Source organism: Panthera tigris, chromosome C1, assembly GCF_018350195.1.
Source record: "Panthera tigris isolate Pti1 chromosome C1, P.tigris_Pti1_mat1.1, whole genome shotgun sequence".
NCBI lineage: Eukaryota > Metazoa > Chordata > Mammalia > Carnivora > Felidae > Panthera > Panthera tigris.
This window is the reverse complement of record NC_056667.1, coordinates 98,190,667-98,206,749: the sequence shown is the minus strand read 5'-3', so window position 1 is coordinate 98,206,749 and position 16,083 is coordinate 98,190,667. Positions and strand designations below refer to the sequence as shown.

At 43.6% G+C, this 16,083-nt stretch overlaps 1 protein-coding gene and 1 long non-coding RNA gene across 2 annotated transcripts in view; one reads left to right on the top strand and one right to left on the bottom strand.

Annotated features, from left to right (window-relative positions):
* The window catches only part of LOC122240749, a 108,979-nt gene that overhangs the window by 33,721 nt on the left and 59,175 nt on the right, over positions 1 to 16,083 (bottom strand). Inside the window, exon 3 of the long non-coding RNA XR_006220484.1 lies at positions 15,722 to 15,824. This is a non-coding gene — a long non-coding RNA (uncharacterized LOC122240749). The remainder of the gene's footprint in view (positions 1 to 15,721; positions 15,825 to 16,083) is intronic.
* NHLH2 (nescient helix-loop-helix 2) lies at positions 13,257 to 13,688 on the top strand. Its single transcript, XM_042993808.1, has one exon. It carries the CDS (start codon positions 13,257 to 13,259, stop codon positions 13,662 to 13,664), a length of 408 nt encoding a protein of 135 aa, XP_042849742.1. The 3' UTR covers positions 13,665 to 13,688.

Sequence of the window (16,083 nt, the reverse complement as noted above, 5' to 3'; positions counted from 1 at the left end):
TGCCATTTAATCCCTTTCAATGTACTGTGATGTATTGCAGTTTGAATGTGCTTGGTTAAGAGGATTTGCAATTATATTATCTAGCTTTAAGAAAATAACCCTCACAAAGAGACCAATGGCTTAAAAATAATTCATTTAAAGATGCCATAAATTAGGGGCGCCTGGGTGGCTCAGTCGGTTGAGCGTCCGACTTCGGCTCAGGTCACGATCTCACGGTCCATGAGTTCGAGCCCCGCGTCAGGCTCTGGGCTGATGGCTCAGAGTCTGGAGCCCGCTTCCGATTCTGTGTCTCCCTCTCTCTCTGCCCCTCCCCCGTTCATGCTTTGTCTCTCTCTGTCTCAAAAATAAATAAACATTAAAAAAAATAAATAAATAAAGATGCCATAAATTATATATCATACTAACAATGCAGACGCCAACAAACAAGATGGCAGCCGTCACTCTCTCCATTGCAGACATGAGTGCTACATCAGACATTTCCACAAACACCACGTGGAGCTAAGCAGGTCCATCAAGAACTTATCTAAAAATGTAGAATTGTTAACAGTGTAAACTAGTGAACAATGACACTCAATCGAACGGTATCTTTTATCCTTAGATATAGCTCATTTGATGATAGTGCCATGCTGTCATGACAACCATGAGTTTTTACAATTACTCATGGAGTTTCACTTTTGCTTAGGCTGTGGAGGGCTGCAAAGCTGTCATTCCCATCCTAATATTGAGCAAAATCCAGATAAAAAATAAAATTGAAAATTTCAGCGAACCTTTCTGAGAGCTGAAATCACAAAACAAGGAAACAGCCTGAGTTCCAAAGACACACAAGTCCTTCTAATAAGAGGTGGAAGACACAAACTCTCTCACCTATGGAAGAGTACATGAGAGAAAGGTGTTGGCCAAGAAACACGTGAGGAACGAGAAACAACTACAGTAACTTTAAGGGGTTGCTAAAGGCCAAGAGGGGGTTCGTGTGTCAGTCCAGAACAGTGAGGGCCCCACCAAGGGGAGTTCATTGTTTTCATAAGCTCTTATCCTTAAGCCTTTACTGAATGCTCATGAACGAGAGTAAGGGTGGAACAGGTGTATGGGAGGTCACTGGCAGGCGTGGAGTTCAGGCAGAAAACACCACTTGTTTCCCTAGATTCTTCTCCCATGTGAAACAAAAGCTTTAAGCTTTTGGGGGACTGGCAGCAAAGACTGTTGCCCAAGTCACAGAAAAAGACCTGCTGTGGGGCGAAAGTAGGTTATACAAAGAGTAGTCCTAGGGGAGAAGCACAAAACCATCTTGAGCCCAAGATCCTGAATTAATGTCAAGCAGAGGTTTCCTACCAGTGGGGGAGAAGGAAGAAAACTCCTGCTCAAGATCAATCACAAATCCAAGACAGAACTTGAGCGCCATAAGGAGGAGGAGCAGGAACGCAGAGAGGGGCCCACACCTGAGGCTTGAGTACATAGGTCCTTCCCTAAGACTTAGACCAGGGTAGAACAACAGAGAGGTCCTTGTACTCCCAACACAAGCCTGGTACAAAGCAATAAACACCAGCAGTCTGTAGCTGGGGACGGGGTGTGCACATGGCGAGAGACCTAGGCCGAAAGCTGATGGTGGAGTGATAATCCCGAGAAAAGCTTCTATCATGACAGCTTTTATCCTAACCACGAGGCAAAGGTAGCCCGCCACTTGATGAATTTAAAGTCTATGGTTGTACTGAAGCTCAGCATAGCAACACCAAGACCCACAGCCAGCCCAACGCTGACTGAGTTGACTCACATGACTCAATTCTCCACACTAACAGTCCAACCAAAGAAGAGCCACGATCATTTCCTGGCATGAATAATATTTATCTCAGTCTCTGCTGTTCTACATGAAACATCTGCTATTCACTGGAAAACTACACTTTACACACACTCACACACACAGAAAACCCACTGTCAAGAGACAATGCAATCAGTAGGAGCAAACTCAAGTAATACTCGGATAATGGAATGAGCAACAGGGATTTTACAATAACTATAATTAGTATGTAAAAGGATATAGTGGAAAAGGTCAACAACAGGTACCAACATATGAGGAGTTTCAGGAGAGGGAAACTCTAGAAATGATAAACCCAGTATCAGAGAAGCAGAATGTCTTCAACATGTTCATCAGTAGATGGAACCCAGCTGAGGGAATCAATTAGCTTGAAGATCTGCCAATAGAAATTACCAGTCCCCCCCATCACACACACAAAAGACACAAAGAGAAAGAACAAGGCCACAGCAACAACAACAATGACAACAGAACAGAGCATTCCAAAGATCCAGGAGAGTATCAAACATCATAACATACTTATAATTGAAAGCCAAGAAGGCGAAGAAAAAGAGAATGGGAAAGAAAAGATATCTAAAAAATAATGGCCAAGAATTACCCCAAAATAATGAATCACAATAAATCACAGATCCAAGGAGCTCAGACAACTCCAAAGAGGATAGACACTAAACTAGCAAACCAAAATACTTCACACAGCCCTGCATACATCATAGTTAATCTGCTGAAAAGCCAAAATAAAGAAAAAGTTTTGATGGCAGCTGGAGGGGTAGAGGGAGAATACATGATATACAGAGGAATAAAGATAAGGACTAGAGCAGACTGCTCGTCAAAAACTACACAAGCCAAAAAAAAAACAAAAAAACAAAAAACAAAAAAAAAAAAAAACCCAACCCAGCACATATTTAAAATACTGAAAGAAAAAAATAAAAACAGCTGTCAATTTAGAATTCTATACCCAGTGCAAATCTTTCAAAAATGAAAGCAAGTAAAGGCATTTTCAGAAAAACAATAGGTGAGAAAATTCAGTGCCAGCTGACCTGAGGTTAAAGGGCGTTCTCCAGGCAGAAGAAATATGAGTTGACTCACGTGACTCAATTCTCGTAGAAACTTGTATCTCCGCAATCATATAAGGAGTTCTGAAAGTGGTAAAATGGGTACTCCCCTGCAGTAATAAGGAACAGACTATTGATACATACAACAGCACAGATGGATCTCAAAATAATGACCCACTGAGAAAAGGCATGCAAAAGAGAAAACCTAATATTTGATCCCATTTATATAAAATTCTAGAAACACAAAATAACCTCTAGTGACAGAAATTAGACCAATGGTTTCCTGTGGGGTGAGCAGGAGGGAGGATGAGCGGGGATGGATAAGAGTATAATTGATATGCTCATGGCCCTGGTGGCGGTGATGGTTTCACGGCTCTACACATATCCCCAAACTCTATTACACAGTGCACTTTAAATGCATGCAGTTTATTAAATGCATTATACCTCAGTAAAGCTGAAAGGGGGTGGGGGTTATGCAAGATAAAATTACAATGAGATACTACCAGACACCTATTAGAATGGCTTAAAATAAGCTTTTAAAAACTAACATAATAAACACTAAGGAATTTGTTGGACAGCTGGAGCACTGCTGGCAAAAATGTAAAATGATACAACTACTTTGTAAAACAGTTTGGCAATTTCTCATGAAGATCAACAAACACCATACCACCCAATGATCTCACCCCGGTTATTTACAGGAGAACTGTATATACATATGCCCTCACACATGCCTGTATGGGCATGGTTATACCAAATTTGTTAGCTGTATTTTTTTTTTTGAGAGAGAGAGAGAGAGAGAGAGAGAGTGCGAGTGAGCAGGGGAAAAACAGAGGGAGAGGGAGAGAGAGAATCTTAAGCTCTATCTCATGTCCGTGAGATCGTGACCTGAGCCAAAATCAAGAGTCCTTTGCTCAATCGACTAAACCCCCCAGGTGCCTCTCTTAGCTGCAGTCTTAGTATCCAACTGGAAACACCCCAAATGCCGATTCATCTGAGAATGGATAAACAAATTGTGCTACATCATACAATGGCTTACTATCCAGGAAAATAACAACACCACCACCAAATTGCTGATTCATGCAACAACATGGATGAATCCCAATAGCTTTATGTTGAGGAAAAAAGCCAGACTCAAAAATCTACACACTGTATGATTCCATTTTTACAATATTCTGGAAAAGGCAGAACTATAGGAACAGAAATCAGATCACTGGTTATCTGAGGCTGGGTGGGACAAAGGAACTGGTTACTAAGGGAGACCAGGATGCTTTCAGGGTGATGGAAATGTTCTAGATTTTGATTATACTGGTTACATGAACTTATACATTTGTCAAATTCATAGAATTTGAACCATCTCTGAAGGGTGAATTTTACTTTGTATAAATTAAACTTCAATGAACTGATTTTAAAAATTAACCATCCAAAACATGAAAGCAAACCTCTTAAGTTTTTCAGTGACATTTAAAATCATATCATAATACAAATATCATATGACTTCACTCATATGAGGACTTTAAGATACAAAATAGATGAACATAAGGAAAGGGAAGCAAAAATAATACAAAAACAGGGAGGGGGACAAAAACATAAGAGACTCTTAAATATGGAGAACAAACAGTGGGTTACTGGAGGGGGGATGGGCTAAATGGATAAGGGGCATTAAGGAGTCTACTCCTGAAATCATTGTTACACTATATGCTAACTAACTTGGATGTAAATTTAAAAATAAATTAAATTAAAAAAATTAAAATAATGTCATAATCTAGTACTTTTAAACATTTTACTAAATCTGGGGCTTTTGGGTGGCTCAGTCGGCTAAGCATCTGACTTCAGCTCAGGTCATGATCTCATGGTTTGTAAGTTCAAGCCCCCCATCCGGCTCTGTGCTGACAGCTTGGAGTCTGGAACCTACTTCAGATTCTGTGTCTCCCTCTCTCTCTGCCCCTCCCCTGCTCACACTCTGTCACTCTCTCTCAAAAATAAGTGAAGATTAAAAAAAAAGTTTTTAAACATTTCACTAAATATAATGGTAAATACTTAGAAGCTTTTTAAAAATATTTATTTATTTATTTTGAGAGGGAAAGAGAGTGTGCGGGGGCGGGGGGGGGGGGGCGGTGCGGTGCAAAGAGAAAGAGAAAGAGAGAATCCCAAGCAGGCTCTGTGCTCTCAGCACAGAGCCCGATGTGGGGCTCAAACCTATGAACTGTGAGACCATGACCTGATCTGAAATCAAGAGTTAAGACACTTAACTGACTGAACCACCCAGGCGCCCTGTTTAAGGTTTCATATTTTATAGCAAAAGCCACTCTTGGGGAGAAGGCTGAAATAGTACACAAACACTAAGAAGGTAACAAACTAAAATGCACTCCCATGTCAGCAAATTTCACTGATAGGCATGGGGACACAACACACCGCTGGAGATTTGAAGAAACAAGTATGAGACCAAATCACGTAGTGTTGGAAGTTTGCTATTTAGTGGGATGAGAAAAAAGAGCAGCTATTTCTAACGTGTTTCAGCTCACAGTACTTCACAGATTCTGTTTCAATAATCATATACACAAAGAACTTCTCTCTTTTTTTTTAATGCTTATTTATTTTTGACAGAGACAGAGACAGAGAGAGAGACAGACAGACAGACCATGAGCGGGGGAGGGGCAGAGAGGGAGGGAGACACAGAATCCAAAGCAGGCTCCAGGCTCTGAGCTGTCAGCACAGAGCCCATCGCAGGGGTCGAACTTACGGACTGTGAGATCATGACGTAAGCCAAAGTTGGACGTTCAACCAACTGAACCACACAGGCACCCCAAGAACTTCTCTTTTTAAGAGGGCATTAAAGGTAAAATGTATGGGAGAGGAGCTACTCACAACGGAAATGATCTTTAATAAAAGAATGACTTATGGGGGTGCCTGGATGGCTCAGTCGGTTGAGCATCCGACTTCAGCTCAGGTTATGATCTCACAGTCCATGAGTTCGAGCCCCGCACCGGGCTCTGTGCTGACAGCTCAGAGCCTGGAGCCTGCTTCGGATTCTGTGTGTGTCTCTCTCTCTCTGCCCCTCCCCTGCTCATGCTCTCTCTCTGTCTCAAAAATAAACATTAAAAAAAATTTTTTTTTAAAGAATGATTTATGGAAAAGTTGTGGACGTATAACCACTGAGGAAATGGCTTCTTTAACTCAAATATAGAGCTTGGGGCCAGAAATACCTCACAAACAAAATTTATTCACTAAATAATTCCTAGGCAAGAATTTTCCATAAGGAAGTTGAAGAAGTATACCAGATATACCCACGTAGTTTTAGAAATACGAGTCTTTTAGAATATGGTAGAATCTTTGCAATACATGAAACCAGAAGAGACCATGAAATTCTAATGTCCCACAAAGAATCAATTAGTACATAGCAAAGCTCTTACAGAATCTCTTAAAAGATCTTGTTCATATTTAAGTGTTCCAAATTTATTTTTTTATGACTAAAGGATGTCAATTGGAAGCTAACAGATTAAAAACAAACAAAACACCTTAAATGTGTCTCTTCAAGTATGTATTTTTAGAAGAGTTAAGTAGTGATTTTTAAAAAGAAAATTTGTGCCACGGTAAAGGCATTTTAAAGAGAGATATTTGGAAATTGTTCTATTATATGTGATTTTTGATGTCCAAAACAATGGAAATGTGCCCGTATGTCAAAATCTCTTACATGCGAACACTTAAAATACTTAGAAAAATCTAAACTGTTAAAAAAAAAGTGTCCAAATAAAGAGTTTCAGGGATTTTGAACTCATTTCTTAAAAGAATAATAAATTCCCACTAGAAGGAAATTTGCTAGCCAAATTTCAATGAAACTTTGGCACATTTGATAGATAATACAGAAAAATCAGAAATAGAATTTAGTTAACAATCAATGATGAACTACTATTTGGATCTTTGAATTTTTGTATTACATCCCTTTCTGTTGTATTTGCCATAACCAGATTCTAAATAAGTTGGGCTTAAAAACCAGACCATCAGATCACATTATCACAAAGGGTTAAGCAATGATTACAATAAAATGAAGCTTATTGTTTCCAAAAACTATATATTATCAATATTTTTTGCAGTTAATAGGCTTTTGTATTTTAATACAAATTTTTAACAAAAATTATTTTTATGTTTAGCATTACTTAAAAATGTCTTTTCATTTATGCTTTATAATTATAGAATATGCTAGTAGTCTCTGCATAAAGTTTGTTAACAATAAAATACATATACTGGATGTGTATGCTCAAAATTTTTGCTGATAGGGTGCAAAATGGAAGAAAATAGATTGGAAACAGCTGTCTAGTGGAATTAACAAATAATTATAAAGCTTTTGTAGTCCAGTAACGTCTGGCACAATGCTAGATGCACAGTAAGTATTTAAAACTGTTTGCACACTGACCACCTCTGAATGCAAAATGTGGTATTTTATATATGTTTTGCGTGTGTATATATTTCTCCTTCAGAATATGCATTTCTTTTGGTGAATAAGTCCTCTACCTGAGTATATTTGTATAGGATACTATGACCATAGAAGCAGTAAATGCACAGTGGTGGCAGTTTCTGAGTTTAGACTACCTCAGTCTATATTTTGGCTCCATAATTTATTAGCTGTACACCCTTGAATAGATCATGTTTTGTGTCCCAATTTCCTTAATATGCAAAACCAGGATAACAACAGTACCTGTCTCAACAGTTTGTGATGAAGATAAAATGAGTTAATATGTGTAAAGTCCCTAGACCTATATTTGACATGGAAAGTGCTCACTGTAGGTTAGTTGACAGACAGACAGACAGACAGACAGACACACACACACACACACACACACACAATTGGGGTGAGTATATGGATATGTTTATATTTCATGTAATTTTATTTTGTATTTCTGGTTCACAATATTTATTTTGAACAATAACAGTAATATTATTAACCATATGAATAGTCAACCTGATTGAGCATGAGTTTTAGGCATTCAGTTAAGTACACAGATTATCTTTGTTCGTCTTTAGAAAAAGAATGACATAACATAACAACATGATATACTTTTCTCATTCCCATTTTATAGACAGAAAACTGAGGTCCAGGATAGTAAAGTAAATCCCTTAAGTTTACATGGCTAGCCTATGATAGAGCCAGGAAGTCTGGCTTTTTAAATCACTGCTTGCCACCTCCCTACTGATTTAATAATATTACCTAATATTACTCCTAATACTCCATAGTATCTTCATTTGTATGATGCTTGGTATTTTAGAAGATACTTTCACATACGGTGAGTCTCATAACCAGCCTGTGAAGTGAGGAGGGTAGGATTATTATCCTCACTTTTATAGGGGAGGAAACCGATACGGATGAAACTAAGGGTCTTTTGATGGAAATGTTTCTGTGTTACAAATACTCCAGCTGCCTCTGTACATAGAGAGTCATTCACCATAGTACTGAGTACTTACAATGTGTCAAACTCAGACATCCTTGCTGGGGCCATGAGCTACAGACCTGCCCTGGGAGCGTCACAGCCTAGTGGGAAACACAGGTATGGAAACCGAGAATCACCGTGTACGATATGTAATCTCTAAGGGGGATAGGAAAAAAAGTGCTTATGAAGCACAGAAGGAGGGACCATCTGTGCTAGGGAGGTCTTAGAAAAGGCAAAGGTGGCAGTAGGAGAGGGGGAGGCTTTCCTGGAAGGGAGAATGCACACGTGTGTGAGCGTGAATTCATGTTTGTGACCATGACTGTGCATCCAGCCATGGCTATGTATGAGGCTAAGCGTGTACCTGTTTACAAGGGCTTTATGTACACGCAGGCTGTCAGTATGGAATCGGTAAGCCTGAATGTAAAAAAGAACGTATCTGGATCCACACACACGTTGGCAGGATCTGACCTGCCCTGGTATGTTCCCCCCACTTCCTTCCTTCCTCCAACACCAGGGTAACTAGAGGTACCAGTGGCTTCCCACGGCAGCAATGGTCTCATGAGCTACGGTGATTAGACTTACCAGGTTTTTCACTTTGTCAGTCTGAATGTGTAGCAGTCTAACAGAGCCAGCCAGATTACATGAGTAGTGGGGGGTGAGACTACAGGTATCTGTGGGTGCGCATCTGGGTGCACAGGTCTGGCTATGTGTGGATGCTTGGCCAGAGTGGGGAAACCTCCCTTTTCCCTTCATCTTTACACCTTGGGGAGTTCCTCCACTCACCTCTTTCCACTGCCACCTAAATGCAGCTGGCTTCTGCCTCTGCTGAAACGTCCTGGGGATATCTAAAACATGCTTCTGTGCTGGGGCTGGGCAGAGGCAAAGCTGGAAAGTGTTGGTGCCCATTTTCCTTGGAGACACTTCCTACTCTCCCCACCCCCACCCCATTCTGGTCCAGGCATCTCCCCTAGGCTGAAATATGTGTGCAAAGGCAAACAGGACTGGTGGCAGCCATGAGGGTCACTCCCAGGGGTAGGCTGATCAATCCTCTCCCCTGATGATAAAACCTGTTTTTAGAGCAAAATTGAAAAAGAAGGAAAAATGAGGAGTCCTCTCTCCACAAATGTTCCCCCAGGGAATTATTGACATGGAGAATAAGGCTACAGTATTTCTTTATTTCTTTTAAGCTTACACAATCAAAAAAGCCAAAATGATTGCAAATAATACTTAGTTGATGGAGACTAACAGTGTCTTTATAAAGTGGCCAAGTAATTGAACTAGATTTTCCCTTTTGTTATAAGGCATATAAATTCAGGGCCACGGGGTCGGGTATAGCAAAGGCATAATGTGCTGCAATACACTGGTGATTTGTGTGTGTTTACATCCTGGCCCAATGCACTGCCCCTACGCTAAATATTCACATGGTAAAATAAGCAAAAATGAAGCGCAATAATCAACACATGTAATATGCCAGACTTTAACTTGAATGAGCGAATGGGTAAAGAGAAAAACAAACATATTTAGGAAAGTAGGATGGTCTCCTAGAGTGCTCTCTGAAATTACAATGCCTGGATTCTGTTCCCAGTTCCACCAATGACTTAATCTATTGAAAGGTTTTTTGTTTTTTTTTTTTAAACCACATATTGGAAAATTAGTCCAGTGGCAGGATATATTTCAAAAACATGAATATGCTTCATCAAGTCTTGATCAAATATCTTCTGATGATCACTAATAAATGTTGGCCACTACATACGTGAATATATTTATTATAGTACCATATATAGTATATATTTTCATGTTCTGGACACAAATACTTTCCCAAACATTAGGGGAAGATGCCGGTTTTCTAATATGTGAGGAGAAATTTTCCACAGTCAATATGTTGCTTATTTGCACTTAAAGACTGCATCAATAATCGGAAAAAGAGAAATAGTCTGATAATGGCTAGAGACTCTGTTTAGAGGCTAAGGTTTCTATCATGGACTGCTTTCAACTGTTATATTTTATGGCACAGATTCAGTGGGAATCTGATCTGCTAAAATATTTGGGCTGTGAAAACTCCCACACTGTGACAGATGTCAAGTCCAATTAAGTGACTCATGTCCAGGTTTCTGTCCAATAGGATTTCCCATTAAATATCAATTTAGGGGAAAAAAATTCCATCCCCCTTCTTAAGCCTTTATCTCTTCCACCATCTCCAGGCTGAATCAATTGGTACCAGGAGAGCCAAGAAGCCACACACGCATCTCTGCCTCTTTGCTCTGGCTCTCCCACCCTCTCCCGTCTTTCTCCGCGTCCCTGTCACTGTTACTCCGGGAGACATTCACTTTCCACGAACCTTTCTCCAAGCGTCTCCAAGCCAGACTATATGTATTTTGCTATAAGGTAAAGAAAGGAGGGGGTGGGGGTGGGAGGTGTTAGCAAGCCTTGGAAGACTTTGAAACTGCAAATAGGTGCCTGTTTATACAATCTACAAGTAAATGAGGAGAGAGGAAGAGGCAAGCTTAGCCCCGAGTTACAGTATTGTGTTCCTGGGGACTGGGGAGACATCAGCTGAACAAAGCCTTATCTCAAAAAAAAAAAAAAAAAAAAAAAATCACTTCTGAGGAAGATCGCATCTCTGCCTTGCACTTCCCAGTTTCTTCTCCACGGTATTAAGGGAAGGAAAGGAGTCCTACAGGAGCGGGATCTTATCTAATGTAACCATCTTTCTTATTGATTCTTCCACTATTAGAAAGTGGAGGAATCAGCCCTTTGATGTGATTGTGTTTATCTCTGCATCTCTTTTGTTATTTATAGAGACCCAGAAGAGGAAAAAAGGCACCAGACTTTTCAACACCTCATTTAAAAAAAAAAAAAAAAATCAACAACGAATTTCCCGAAATGTTTGAGAACAATTAAAAGGAGAAGGCATTTTTGGTCTATCAACTAAGTGAACAATCATTTACATCGTCCACATCCTGAGACACTATCGTCCCTCGCTGTGGACACCAGCGAGATGACAGCTGCTTTTTCACACTCGAATGTAATAAATATTTGCTGCTTTTAATATATACTTCGGAATTTCTCCCCTCTATTCTTTGGGACTTGTAACTCTAAAAGATTGGAGAAAAGATTATCGAAAAGGCTTTTACAAGGTAAGGCTCCTTTCAGTAATTTTTTTTCCCACCTTGGAACTAAGTTAGATTATTCATACCGTCTTCATAGATGTCCTTCAGCTAATTGTGAAATGGATGTATGCACGACATGCTATTTGTGACTATTTTAAAAAGATATCTGGAGGAGAATTTAGCATGCTTTGAAGGCAACCCGGGAACTTTTTAGCCGCACTACAACTATGTCGATGCTTACTGTGATTTTCCACCACTCGCCAATTTATTTATGCCCTTTCAAGCCGAATGTACAGGTGCAAGTTGTTCTCCTTTATAAACGTACCCGAGAGAAGCCCGTAGGGAGTCACATGTAGCTCACTTGGAGCATTTGTTTTTATTTTGCCTTCGAGGACCCGCTTTCCTCGCAGCGCAGTACGAGCCGGCTTGGAGACACATTCGCTCCTGGGCGAGCGCGGCGCGAGGAGCGGAGCTCACCTCCCTGGCTTTTGTTTCTCTAGAAGCGAGCCCTCCGACTCGTCGCCGCCACGGATTTCTCCCGCGGCGAGCGTCTCTCGGGCTACACGCGCGGGGCCCGCGGCCTGGTGCTCTCCTACTGGCGCCGGCGGTCGGTGCGCGCTGCCCCGCAGGTGCCGGCCCCTTTCTTGGAGGCCGGACCACCCCCCCCCCCCCCGCAGGCCACCCGAGCCCCGGGGGTTGTGGGCAACCCCCTCCCAGGAGGCGCGCGGTCGGTGTCGGAGCTCGAGGCCCCGGCAGGAGCCCGGCGGGGCGGCCTTCCCGGGAAGGCGTCTTTCCAGGAGAGCTTGAGCACAGCCCCGCTCCGCCTGGGCCAGGCCGCCCCGGGGCCGCTGCGGGGCTCTCGATTCCGACCCCTCCCCCCCCCCCCCCCCCCCCCCCCCCCAGCACCGGGCTTGGCCCTTGGAGAGGAAGCTCGGGTCGCGTCCTCCCGCCCCGGGTCTCCCTTTCCCTCCCAGCCTCCCCTCCCGCCACTACCCCGCCGGCGGCATTTTCCCGTGAGGTGGCCGGCCGGCTGCTGGGCGCATTGTCTCATGCCACGTCGCCGCGTCCCTAGGTCCCCGATGTGTGTGGCTGTCTGCGTGACAGATGGTGCTTCGGGGGGCCGCGAGGGCAAAAGGGTCAATTTTCCGGAGAAAGGAGCCTTCGCGTTTGTTCAGTCATTGCTTTGTTTTTCCGGGGAAGCGCGAGGGGGACGGAGAAGCTGCCCCCTTCGGGCCGCCTGCCCTCCGTCCGCACTAGTGACCGGGGCTCCCCTCCAGCGCGGGGCGCCCTCCACGGCCGCGGCCGCCCCGCACGCCACAGACTGGTGCGAGGCCCACGGGCGCCGCGGCCTCCGGCTGCCTGGTCCAAGGTCCTCGGGGCCGGGGCGCCCACGGCGTCCCCCCCGCCCCGCGTACAACCCAGAAGTGCTCGCCGTTCGGCATCGTTCGTTTGTCAGGGAAGGGGAAGGAAGGCAGGCGGCCTGGCGGGGTCGGTATTTTGGCAGAAGGAGGCACCGGACGCGCGCGCAGCCTTCTGGGCCTGCCGCTTCCCCGCCGGGCCGGGCCCACAGGCCGGTCTCGGCCTCCCGCAGGCCAGGAGTCGGGTCCGGGATGCGGCCGGGGCCCAGCCGGGACCTCGCTGGCCCCGGCGCGGGGAGGCGCGCGGCTCGGGCCCTCGGGTCTGCCCCTCTCCGCGCGCTGCCTGCCCGCGGGGCCAGCTCCGCCGAGCGCGCCCTCCTGGGGTGGGGAGGAGACCCGGGACGCGCCGAGGACCGGCCCGGTAGGCCCTCGCCCGCTCTCCCTCGGATCCAAGGAAGACCCTTCCTTTTATTGATTGATGTTCTGACTCCCCCTCAGCTTCCAAAATGATGCTGAGTCCGGACCAAGCCGCCGACTCGGACCACCCCAGCTCGGCGCACTCGGACCCGGAGTCGTTGGGCGGCGCGGAGGCCAAGGTACTGGGCAGCGTGTCGGACCTGGAGCCGGTGGAGGAGGCCGAGGGCGACGGCAAGGGCGGCAGCCGGGCCGCGCTCTACCCGCACCCGCAGCAGCTGAGCCGCGAGGAGAAGCGCCGCCGCCGGCGCGCCACCGCCAAGTACCGCTCGGCCCACGCCACCCGCGAGCGCATCCGCGTGGAGGCCTTCAACTTGGCCTTCGCCGAGCTCCGCAAACTGCTGCCCACGCTGCCCCCGGACAAGAAGCTCTCCAAGATCGAGATCCTGCGCCTCGCCATCTGCTACATCTCCTATCTCAACCACGTCCTGGACGTGTAGGGCCGCGGGCGCGGCGGGAGGCCGCCTGTCCGGAAGCCGGGGGAGCGCCACCGGCCCCGGGGGGCAGCCGCCGGGCTGGTGGACGAGAGGGCCGCCCAGCCGGACAGCCGTCGCAAGAGGCCTGGACGAGGGAGGAAGCTTGCCACGCGTTCGAGCTCTCTCCGGTCAGCGGGGAGTCGAGGGAAGGTTTCCAACTCGGGAAGGTGGGGTTGTCTGGCGAGCCCCGGGGTTTGCAGGGGGCGTTATTCCAGGCGAGCCTCCCCGAGGCACCCGCAACGCACAGCCTCCAAACCTCCCCATCGCGTGTTAGGATCCCTTTAAGGGTGGTTGCTTTAGCTCACTGGAGGCTTTGAGTTCTCCATTTATCTCCCACAGATCTTCACGTTTTGAAAGAATGAGGGCAGGAGCTCAGAAGCTCAGAGTAAAGCCTCCTAACTTTAGACTATCTGGGATTTTTCTAATTGACAAATCACCTAACATTTGGAGGGGGTGGGAGGGACTCTCCTCCAGTGTAGAGATTTAAGGCACAGAACTGTGGAACAGGAGTTTCCATTCTGCTGTGGAAGGGAAGATTATATTAGGATCCAAATAAAACAAACCCTGAATATTGGTAAGCTTAAAAGATAGATTAAGAACAGACACACTGTGGGAAGATTTGATCTTGGTGAGATTTTAACCCCAAGGTAGGACACTGATGTAGACAGGAGAATCCATATTTAAATGGAAATTTTAATATCTGATTGCTTTTTCAGGCAAAGTGCCCCTTTATATATCCAAAAACATCTATTTGTGACCTTAAACATGTGGACCCATAGGTACAGTTAGCAAAAGACAACCTATTTTTATTTATGTTAGAAGGAGTAGAGTATTTTTTTCAAGACATTTATTTTTCAGAGTGGTGATAATTTTACTTTGGATACTCTGTGCCAATTTATTTATAGTCAAGTGTTTACAATTTTTCCTGTGGAATAATTATGTCTAACTTTTTATGTGTCTGTTGAGATTATACTGTGGTCTTTCTTTTTTGCTCTAATTATATTGCACTTGTATAACAAATTTCCCACTTCTCCCTGTTTCTAAACATATTTTATATATTAAGATGTTTGTTCTTGAAAAGGTTCTTTTGTTGTGAGATCAGCAACATTAGCACTTCACTATTATAGTTTTTTAAAAAAAGTAAGTGTTGTTATTCTTATGTGTAGTTATGTCTGAAAAGTACTTTACAAACTGTTTATAAGGACAGTAGCTTCTTTGTGTGTGTGTGTGTGTGTGTGTGTGTGTGTGTGTGTGTGCTGTTTGTGCGTGGGATGATTTTAGGAAATTATTTTCCTAAAAAAAAAAAAAAAAAGATTTCAAAACTACTTTCCTCTGTGACAACCAAAAAGAAAAGTCTATAACCTGAAAATGTTTCATGTTCTCAGCTGTGAAACTCTTAAAACAAGGAGTGTATTTTAGAGACAAGGGAAAAAAAAAAACACACATCTGCTATCCAAAGATTTTAGTCTTTTTCAGGGTTTTTTTGTGTCTCTGTTGCTTTATATAATGCAATATTTTGTAGTGAAAATAGATATAACCTGGTTTCTATCTGACAAGTTTTTCATATCTCATGAATGGTGCGCTGTTTTGCATATAAATAAAGGTATCAAATAAAGTTCTCTCCTTTATTTAAAGCATACTATTGAAAAATAATAAACATACTGGCTGAGCATGAAGTATCTTAATGGACACAATCCTCAGAAAGGAACTAAATAAAAAATATACACACAAAAAAACCCCCAACAACCCAAACATTAACAAATTTATGTACTGAGGTATTTGATACTTTTCCTAAACTTGGATACTGATCATCTATAGATGTCCTACATGTGATGGTGACACAGAGCATGTTCCTCCCAATGAGGAATAAATTATAATGCCTGCAGAAAAATATTATTTAATCATGGGTTTTTTGGCTCTAAAAGGAGTCTTAGTAATTAACTCAACCTCTTCAAATTTGATTTAGGAAACTGAGGCACAGGGAGTTTACGTGCCCTACACTAAATCACACGGCTACTTACTGGCAGTAAGAAGACCCCAAGATGATGACACTGAGTCTTCGTGGCACTTGTTAAGAACAAGGTGTATATTGTAGCACTCGAACATCTAATCCAGACATGACACCTGCAAACAAGAAAAAAAACTAAGTCCTGGACCAACCTTGGGATGTGAAGAATGTCATCTACCAAAGCCTATAAAGATGTGAAATAGTCCGTGTATAAGCAGAACACATGAATAACTTTAAAACTCTATACATATGTACAACATATATACACACACACACACATATAGAATATTATGAACCATGAGTCTATATCACACCAAATCTCTGGTTGCCAAGTAAAAATTCTAATTATATGGATACTTCGTTTTATGTCTGTGA